General features: G+C 31.7%; 1 protein-coding gene across 1 annotated transcript; it reads left to right on the top strand.

Annotated features, from left to right (window-relative positions):
• The first annotated feature begins 5,332 nt into the window (after positions 1-5,332).
• LOC128637980 (transcription factor HES-5-like) lies at positions 5,333-6,938 on the top strand. Its single transcript, XM_053689864.1, has 3 exons — positions 5,333-5,419; positions 5,739-5,919; positions 6,572-6,938. The coding sequence occupies exons 1-3, from the start codon at positions 5,360-5,362 to the stop codon at positions 6,805-6,807; spliced, it is 477 nt and encodes a 158-aa protein (XP_053545839.1). The 5' UTR covers positions 5,333-5,359; the 3' UTR covers positions 6,808-6,938.
• Positions 6,939-10,751: the final 3,813 nt, after the last annotated feature.

Below are 10,751 nucleotides of genomic sequence, written 5' to 3'. Positions count from 1 at the left end.
AAACCAATATATATCTTAATTAATATATATATATATATATATATATAGTTATATATATATATATATATATATATATATTGTTATATATAGGTATAGATATATACAGGTATAGATATATAGAAATATCTATTTATAAATATACTTAGAACATATTCTACTATGTACAGAACATTGGAATGTGAAATATTTATAGTAAATACATAATTAAACAGTTTCTTAAATATGCATATTGCATATATATATGCTTTTACATGTTTTCATTTACTTAATGGGAAAAGGCTCAAATGCACACACACACACACACACACACACATATATATATATATATATATATATATATATATATATATATATATATATATATATATATATATATGTATTAATGTTTTTATATGTGCATGTATGTCTGTAAATGCACACACACACACACATACATATATATATACACATATAAATATATTAATGCATATTTATACATATATAGACATATATCTATATATATATTTACATACATATACATGTTTAGACATGTATATGTATGTATCTCAATGTTAAAGTCTTTTGCAGCCTTTTTTGTCTAACAACCGAGATCTCATATCTTTGAGCACTTATAATTATTATGTGAAATATATTTTTCAAATAATTTTTATTAGATGGTGTTATTATGAGTGCAACTGTAGTAATGTATTTTTTTACACTTTTTATTTTCGAAAAAAACTGATTACTTTGGGGCAATGCCCCGCAAAAGGCCCTTTTAAGGGCAATTTGTAATTTAGTGTAGGGTAGGGCTTTTTTATTTTGGGGGGCTTTTTTATTTTGTTAGGGGGATTAGAGTAGGTGTAATTAGTTTAAAAATCTTGTAATTTCTTTATTATTTTCTGTAATTTAGTGGGGGGGTTTCGGACTTTAGATAATTTTATTTAATTGTAATTAATTGTATTTAATTTAGGTAATTAATTTAATTATAGTGTAGTGTTAGGTGTAATTGTAACTTAGGTTAGGTTTTATTTTACAGGTAAATTTGTCTTTATTTTAACTAGGTAGTTATTAAATAGTTAATAACTATTTAATAACTATTGTACCTAGTTAAAATAAATACAAACTTGCCTGTAAAATAAAAATAAACCCTAAGCTAGCTACAATGTAACTATTAGTTATAATGTAGCTAGCTTATGGTTTATTTTATAGGTAAGTATTTAGTTTGAAATAGGAATTATTAAGTTATTTAGTTAATTGTAGTAATTTTATTTAGATTTATTTTAATTATATTTAAGTTAGGGGGTGTTAGGGTTAGACTTAGGTTTAGGGGTTAATAACTTTATTATAGTGGCGGCGACGTTGGGGGCGCCAGATTAGGGGTTAATAAATGTAGGTAGGTGGCGGCGATGTTAGGGACGGCAGATTAGGGGTTAATAATATTTAACTAGTGTTTGCGATGCGGGAGTGCGGCTGTTTAGGGGTTAATATGTTTATTATAGTGGCGGTAATGTCCGGTTCAGCAGATTAGGGATTAAAAATTTTATTTTAGTGTTTGCGATGTGGGGGGCCTCGGTTTAGGGGTTAATAGGTAGTTTATGGGTGTTAGTGTACTTTTTAGCACTTTAGTTAAGAGTTTTATGCTACGGCGTTGTAGTGTAAAACTCTTAACTACTTGACAAGAGAGGGTTTACCGCTCACTTTTAGTCAGACTCGTAATACCGGCGCTATGCAAGTCCCACTGAAAATATAGGATACGCAATTGACGTAAGTGGATTTGCGGTATTTCTGAGTCTGGCCAAAAAAATGAGCGGTACATCTGTACCTTCAAGACTTGTAATACCAGCAGGTGTTAAAAAGCAGCGTTTGGACCTCTTAATGCTGCTTTTTAAGGCTAACACACAACTCATAATCTAGGCCTTTATTTTTAACTTAACACAATGTTAAGTTCTAACTATTGGGAGTGTGATTTAAAAAAAAACTTCTTGTTTACTTAGCCTTTCTATCACCAGTACTTTTATACCAAAATTGTTCAGCAAAAGTGAGGTACAACAGGCAAAACCAGCTATTTCACATGACAAAATAATGCAAAATAATGGTAAAAGAGCTTTTTTATAAACAATTAAATACACTCCAGCAAGTAAAATTGATTGTTGGGAACACATAAAAAAGAGAGGTAAAATGGAGTACAGTCTCCCTTTAATCATGTTGTTCTATATACTCTAAAGGCATAACAATGGTACAGTAGAATAAACCTAATTATTCTACATAATATAATTTAAAGGACCACTTTGTTAATTTGCTGAGTTAGAATAGAAAGCCAGCAACAGATTGCAAATTTAAATATTAGGAAGACATTGTTCATATTCTTCTGTGCCTTGCCAGCATTAGTTGAAGCTAAGTTCATGACCCATCTCATGTTTGTTGTATCAATATCAAATGTATCTCTATGCTGTCGCTTTAGAAGTCTGTTTATCCATTTGTCTATTGAATTTTTTGTCCAACTTTAAGTCCTATTAGCCTAATAAGATGAAATATTTCCCCTCCCTTAGGTTTCCCACACTATATCCAAATGAGCCATATTTATCCTCTTATAATAGAAGTGTGCCATACAAGAAAGCTCATTAGCAATGGTGTTTGACTTTGCCATTGTATTTGGTGGGAAAGCTAGCCGTCAGAAAGCCACCTGGGAAGCAACAGAGCGAGTGTTCAGGGCTACTGACCATTAATTTGCCTTTGAAGATCTGAGGTCTTCACGTTTCATTTTATTGCCTGAAATTCACCTTAACATTTAACATCTGTCTAAAAAAATCATCCGGTTGAAATATACATATTATTTATAATAATGCCTTTATATTTTGTTTTCTAATGTATTGCTATTTAATTTATAAATGGAATGATAATTTATATTTTCTTGTTTTATATTTAAAATATATATTCATTTTAATATATTTTTTATCAATAGTTAAATCATAAAGGCTTTTACTTGAAGTTAAAGTTTAAGGTTTCTGTTAAATTGTGTATTACGTTGGCATCTGTTTTGCAACTAATAATATCTTAACTTAGAATAAATTTAAAGGTGTTACCAAGGTATATGAAATGAGAAAGAAAAAAATCAATAAAAAGTAATCACCTTGTATAATAAAAATAGCAAATATAATAGTATATTATATAGTATATGTATCACATTGTCACCAAAGTATTATTAATAATATATATTATTCACACATTATCTATAAAAGGAAAATATGTCCAGAAAAACAGAAATACAAGAAACTGCCTCTTCCTTTAATGAGATAAAAGGGGAAATCAGCAAAATGTAATTTATTCCAGTATCATGAGTAAAAATAATAGCATCTTATGATGCTAAAGATAGTATAAAGATAATGTCTTCAGTCCTTTTCATATTATATTTAGCCTAGCCACTCACCTCTTTATTTTACATTAGTAAGCATTACGCAAAATCATAGGAATTAGGCATATCTGACAAGCAAGTTATGAATATCAAGGCCAAAAAGGAAAATGGAAAAATTAGTAAAAAAAATAAATAAATAAAAAGTTATTTTTTTTATCTGTACTTAATAATAATTTTTTAAATAAAATTGTTACTTATTTAAATTATATTTGTTATATATAACCATTTTTAGCCAAAAAGAAATTCCCTTTAAAATTTTTTAATGAAGACATGTATTATATATATATATTATTGAACCAGATATGTGCTTTTATACATTGTTTTAATTATAATAAAAGTGGTAAACAATTTACACGTTTTTTTTTATTTATTTAAGAAAAATATTGTACTAATTAAAAAAAAATAAAAAAAAAAATATATATATATATATAAAACCAGACGTGCTTCTATAAATTGTTAGTGTGGTATACAATATACAATAAAAGTGATAAATAATATAAGGTTTGGATGCATGTGTGTCTAGCGCCTTTGATAATAGAGGCTTGACTGGTCATCCCCATCAGAGGTAAAAATATGTTGTCCTGAAAAGAAAGAGGCTTTGCTTTTTGCTGAGCAGATTGCCCTGTTAAGTAGAATGAGGTAATCTCTAGTTTCTAATAGCAAGTCTGAGAAGGAGTGACAGACACTTTCCCACAAGTTCACTTAAAGGACTAAAAGCCCCACAGCTGCTTTGCTTCACAAAAGAACTGATCGTATTCATTTAATAACAAATGAAAGAAAAGAATAGGATTGTGTGCCTAAGTCTTTACCTGGCTTCGGTTACATGTAGGGCAGAAACTGTAAACTTATGTTCATTTATTGTTTCCGTACTTTATATGAATAAGAAACAACTCTTACCTTTTATGTGCTCTACTTCTACCAAATAAAGGAAATAAAGCTATATTTAAAAACCCAAAACACATTATTATATATAAATATATATTAATTTTATGTAATAATACTAATAATAATAATTATAATACCATTAGTGCATGCAGGTTAAAAATAAAAATGTTATAGTCTATCTGTCAGTCTGTCTATTCATTAATCTATCCTGTGTCTGTCTGTCTATCTATCTATCTATCTATCTATCTATCTATCTATCTATCTATCTATCTATCTATCTATCTATCTATCTATCTATCTATCTCTTTCTGGTAGTCTGCCAGTCTATCTATCTATCTATCTATCTATCTATCTATCTATCTATCTATCTATCTATCTATCTATCTATCTATCTATCTATCTATCTATCTATCTATCCCTTTCTGTTAGTTAGTCAGTCTGCGATCCTATCTATCTATCTATCTATCTATCTATCTATCTATCTATCTATCTATCTATCTATCTATCTATCTATCTATCTATCCATCCATCCATCCATCCATCTATTAAACTATAAATGAAGTATGGTAAAAATAGCATGGCTGAATGTATGCTGAGTGTAGGTGCACGTGTGTCCTTAGAGATTAGAGTATTTGCCACACTGAAGGCTGTCAGTGGTAATTAGCTATTTCCCGCCAATAGTAAAATTCATGAATTGCTGTGAATCGTTAAGTATGTGTTGGCCAAAAGCTGTTGATCTTTGCATTAGTCAGTAGGCCACCACCAGTAAATGAAGCATTTTCCCAGCTTAGATCACGTCACCCTTATCACAGCATATCCCCTCTCACACACTTCCCACCTGCCCCTCTGAGAGTAGGCTATTATGCACACGCTATTCAGTGTTGATGCTGCATGACATAATGGATGCTTCTCATTGTCCTCATCTTTGTCCTGATTGGCTGCAGAGTGTGGGAAACTCTTACAGACCTGAGACCCACAGATCTTTAACTGGTCAGGGAAGTATAAATACCAGGCAGGCTGACTAGCTGACAATTCATTTGCAAACAGGATTTGCACAAGAGAATAACTTCCCATCTCTAAATCATGGCTCCCAATACTGCTATCTTAGACCTTACCAAGATGGCCCCAAAGCAAAAACACAAGGTAAGCTCCTAACTTTTGGAATATTGAAATGATCTACTTACAGAAAACAACTGATTGAACAATTTAATGATCTAGAAAAAAAAAAATATATTTATTTTTAAAAAACATAATTTTGAACTTATAATATTTTTGCATTAAGTATTTACATACACGTATTACCCTACTTTATTTTGATGTATGGTTTTAGATATTGTCTTGTTAAAAACACTAGTTATCGGTTGATAACATTTATTATAGTATAATAAAGATTGCATATAACAAGTTAATTACAAAAATACTGAACAGTGTATTAAAACTGTACAATTTTTCTTTTTTCCAGTTGAGAAAACCAGCTGTGGAAAAGATGCGCAGAGACAGAATTAACAGCAGCATTGAACAGCTGAAAGTGCTTCTGGAGAAAGAATTTCACCAGCAACAGCCGAATGTAAAGCTGGAGAAGGCTGATATATTGGAGATGACAGTAACTTATCTGAAGCAGAAAATAATGTCTGAAACAAAAAGTGAGTACTTATTCCCAATCGTGTTTTTAACAGTAAGGTATAGATAGACAGACAGAGACAGACAGAGAGAGATAGCGAGAGATAGAGAGATAGATAAATAGATAGAGATAGAGAGATACAGACACACACACACACACACACAGAGATAGATAGATAAATAGATAGAAAGAGATACAGACACACACACACACAGATAGATAGATAGATAGATAGATAGATAGATAGATAGATAGATAGATAGATAGAGATACATAGAGATAAATATCAATATATATACACATGGATTATTAAACCGAGCAACCCTTTATTTTGTATCTTTTTTATGTATAAAAATGTTTACGAAGTGGAGATGTACTATGAAGTGTGGAAATGTCTTCTAGTCCATGATACCAGACTTGTAAAACAAAGTGTAACTAGTATTTTTTCACATTAGATCAGCATTTTTATTATTTGCACACTTTAGTACATTGCAAATAAAGCGAACAGCTAAGCACCAACTGGACCAGTTATTTTGTTATCCAGCTAGAATTTATACCAACACTATTCATTGGGAAGTTGAATGAGCTATTTTAGAAGGAATTGTATGGGGTTTTCTTTATCTTGAATATTTCTTGGACAAGTGTCTAAATTTGTATTCTTCTTTTGTCTTTAGATGTTATTCAGCACGGTCAACTACAAATGGAGCTTACAGAAGGCTACTCCAAGTGCTTTGAAAATGTCCTTGACTTCCTCTCGCTTCATCAAAAACAACATGGAGCTGAATCAAAGCTGATTAACCACTTCCAGTCCAGTGTGGCCTTTCCTAATCCCTTACCATCTCCTATCCGTCTCTGCCAATCCAAGCAAGCAGTTGTGAATAACAATGGAATGGTTTGGAGACCATGGTAGATGCACTCTGCCAAATATGAAATCCAGAGGATATTGACTTTTCTCATTAGTTGTCCTCTCATATTGTAGGAAATATTTTCCTTAATGCCCCAAAAGGGTTCATGTATGTTAAAAAAAATTGTGTGTATCTGTCTGAGCGCTTTAAAGTGAAAGCTGTATATGTTGAGCACCAGAGTAATAACAAATGCTTCTCTTAATGCATTTGATATTTCTCTGGCTGTAAAGAGTTAAACTGCTATCACTCTGTTAATATATATTGCACTTTGCATACATGTGTAGTATATTGCATGTTTAAATGTGAACCTACCAAGTGGGGGTGTATTTACCTTCATATTGAAGTGTTTGTTTAATATTTAATAGGTGATGTAAATTACATTGTTAGTAATATGACACACTTTTAATTTACTGATCACAAGTTATAGTATGAGAAAATTCTCAAGATTTTGAAAGTAAAAGCTTTATGCTTTAAATGTGAACCGATAACCCATTTGTTAGTTTAAAGGCACAGTTTAAATGCACAACTTTATTACTATGTTGGTGTGTACAAAGTCAATTGCTTTGCCTACAATGTCTTTAGAACATATACAAAGGGTTATGTGACAAAGTATGTGGAATATTTCTACAGTTTACTCTTTGAAAGAAAAAGAGTATTTTTGCTTTACATTAAAGGACAAATGTACAAGATTAAGTATTTCATTTTGAAAATTTGACTTGTATCTAATTGCAAAATGTTTTGCTTGAATGTTTTTAATTGCATATTGTATATGCACATTATGTTTCTTGATTTCATTAAGAAATAAATTACTTATTATAAAGTTAACCTGTCTTAATTTATTTAGCAAATTAAGTTTAGGAAGTTAACAATAATCTCCATTAATGTCACTTAAATTATGACTTTCATGTTGCTTTAGTTGTAACTGCCACTGTTCGGAACTCTCCATTGCACTTTAACCCTATTAGCACTGTTCCAAAATAACACTAAAACACAGTGCTAATTCTCTTTAAAAGTCTCCCCTATGTAATATAACTTCTAGTAAACTGGACATAAAAGTGCAAAAACAAACCCCTTTACCTGTAATTTAAAGGGGCTCTCAGGTCAAAATCAAACTTTTGTGATTCAGATAGAGCATCAATTTTAAAAAACTTTTTAATTTTACTTCCATTAACAAAATGTGCACAGTCTTTTTATATTTACACTTTTTGAGTCACCAGCTCCTACTGGGCATGTGCAAGATTTCACAGACTATACGTATATGCAATTCCCAATTCTGAGGATTTGAAGTACACACTGGAGATTTAAAAAGCCTAACCCTTTTACATATCTGTTTGATAATGACCTCAGCAGAGCTGATAAGATAAAGAACTGTAAAACAATTAACGTTTTGCTAAGAAATTGACAGTGGCTAGTCTTGAATACTCTAGTAACAAGTTTGGATTGGCTCCCCCAAATAAGGCAAGTGGTAGGCGCAGTAGTAATAAGCTGTTGAAAAACAATTACACTCAAACAAGAGGTTAATGAACTTAAGAAAACTAGTTAATATATAGGGGCCGATTTATTATCGGTCTGTCCGACATGATCCGCTCAGTGTATCATGTCCGACAGACATCGATGAATGCCAACAGCTTTTATCAATGCACAAGCAGTTCTTGTGAACTTCTTGTGCAATGCCGTCCCCGGGCGAATTGATGTCCGCGGCCTCAGAGCAGACGGACCAGTTATGGAGCAGCGGTTTAAAGACAGCTGCTTCATAACCGCAGAAACAGATACTTTGGCCCCATTGACTACAATTTTGTAATACCAAGGTTATATCCCTTTAGTCTCTCTCTCTCCACACACGCCACCAGGGCCGAATTTACATCTCAGGTGCCTGTAGGCACAAAAACCTGACCCCCCCCCCAAAAAAAAGTGAAAAAAAATGAGGATTTTTTTTAATTATTATTTAGGACAACTAAAAATAAATATTAGATGTAAAATTACATTTACCATTTTATGGAGATACACAAATACACACACCAATTGCAATATTTGTTGTAATGGAAGCTACACCAAAAATCAATATTAACTTAACTCAAATGGCCATACAATTTCTATTATGTATAACAAAAACAAATCATGTTAAACTTTTAATGCAAAATATTCTAAAGAAAACCCTATTTAAAGGGACATAAAATGTGACAGTTTGCTAGGGCATTTTATTATTGCACTAGTGCTTGCACAGAAGTGTGTTAGCCTCTTGCAAAAGAGTTAAACACATAGTCAATGTCAGTTCTGAGACAGCAATACACATCTGTGCAGACCCAGATGGGCTCATACGCCACAGGAATGCTTTAATTATTTGGACCTTACTACATTTTTAATTAGAAAGTAGATAAAACTATATGAAACTATTTTTTAGGTCTGGATTTTTATTATTGTCTGGAAAAACATCATTTTTTTTACATTTAAAGGCTTGAAAATGAAAATGTATTCATTTCATACAGTATTTAATTATAGAGCCTTTATAGTTAAAAAGTTATGTGTTATTCTTTAGAGAATATCATTTGAAAACTAGCAAAGCTGCACCTCTATGTGTTTAAATACGACAACACATAAAGGTGCAGCCAATCACCTGACCCAGCTGTGCAACTAGTACTGCTGATTGGGTCAGCAGTAGTTTCAGCCCAGGACCAGAGCATGTCATTTTTTATCTATAATGGCAATTTAAAGGGACATTAAATCCACATTTTTTCTTTCATGATTCAAATATAACAAGTGATATTAAACAACTTTCTAATTTACTGTTATTACTTGTTTTGTTCTTTGGTATCCTTTGTTGTAAAAGATACCTAGGAAGGCTGAGGAGCTGCTGATTGGTAGCTGCACATATACGCCTCATGCTATTGGCACGCTCAATGCGTTTAGCTAGCTGCCAGTAGTGAATTGCTTCAACAAAGGATACTATGAGAATGAAGCAAATTAGATAATAGAAGCAAATTGGAAATCACAAACTAATAAGTGCCCCCAGTATTCTGCAAATTTAACTGAGCTATAAACATCCTACACAGTGATTGCTTTGATAAGAGCACATGCTCATCTACAAGAAGATCAGGTGCAGATGTTACAAAACACATTTCAAGGGATGTATTTGTAACCAAAAATCTTGATATATAACCTAATTATATTTTAGTTTATTTTACGTTATGAAAAATTGTAATTTGAAAAGTAAATAAATAAAGACATTTAATTCACCAGATTTATGATAAACTAGCAATATGTGACTGAAGGATATTTAATTTTGACCACATAAATAATCAATCTGTGTATTTACAGTATATTGTAAGATAGGCTGGGACATTAAACACTAAAAATATTTCATGCACATTCCTCAAATGATGAGTGCTGCCATTTTGGTCACCTGTGCAAAAACACCAGCACTGGAATGCATTGAAAGACAAATTTCAACATGGCGGCACCCGAGGCTAGAAGGAAGCAGGGGATAACTTCAATACTAGGCTTAGGTGCTTAGTTTTTAATGTCCTTACCTGTAAAATAAACCCTAAGATAGCTACAATATAACTAATAGTTACATTGTAGCTAGCTTATGGTTTATTTTTATTTTACAGGCAAGTTTGTGTATACATTTCACTACAAATTATAGTATTACAGTTATGATATTAGGATATTTATTGTTATTCAATAACAAAAAATCACAGTTTGGTAAAACCTCAAAAGATTATTTTAATATCATTTTTTACCATTCTGAAATGGTCCAATATTTATATACGGCTAGATTACGGGTTGTGCATTAGGGTAAAAAAGCAGCGTTAAGAGGTCCTAACGCTGCTTTTTTATTCCCGCTGGTATTACGAAAGTTACGAAAAGTCTTGAAAGTTTAGGGGCACCGCACACTTCTTTGGCCTTACCACAAAACGACTTACGTAAACTTTGTAAAGTCTTTTTTCTA

This window comes from Bombina bombina, chromosome 8, assembly GCF_027579735.1.
Source record: "Bombina bombina isolate aBomBom1 chromosome 8, aBomBom1.pri, whole genome shotgun sequence".
NCBI classification, from domain to species: Eukaryota; Metazoa; Chordata; class Amphibia; order Anura; family Bombinatoridae; genus Bombina; species Bombina bombina.
This window is presented reverse-complemented; position numbering and strand designations above follow the sequence as displayed.

Bases quoted from the DNA above. Each gene is read 5' to 3' on its own strand.
- LOC128637980 (XM_053689864.1), top strand. From the start codon at position 5,360: ATGGCTCCCAATACTGCTATCTTAGACCTTACCAAGATGGCCCCAAAG. The intron at 5,420-5,738 runs GTAAGCTCCTAA...TCTTTTTTCCAG, and splicing joins CCCCAAAGCAAAAACACAAG to TTGAGAAAACCAGCTGTGGA. The intron at 5,920-6,571 runs GTGAGTACTTAT...TTTTGTCTTTAG, and splicing joins AATAATGTCTGAAACAAAAA to ATGTTATTCAGCACGGTCAA.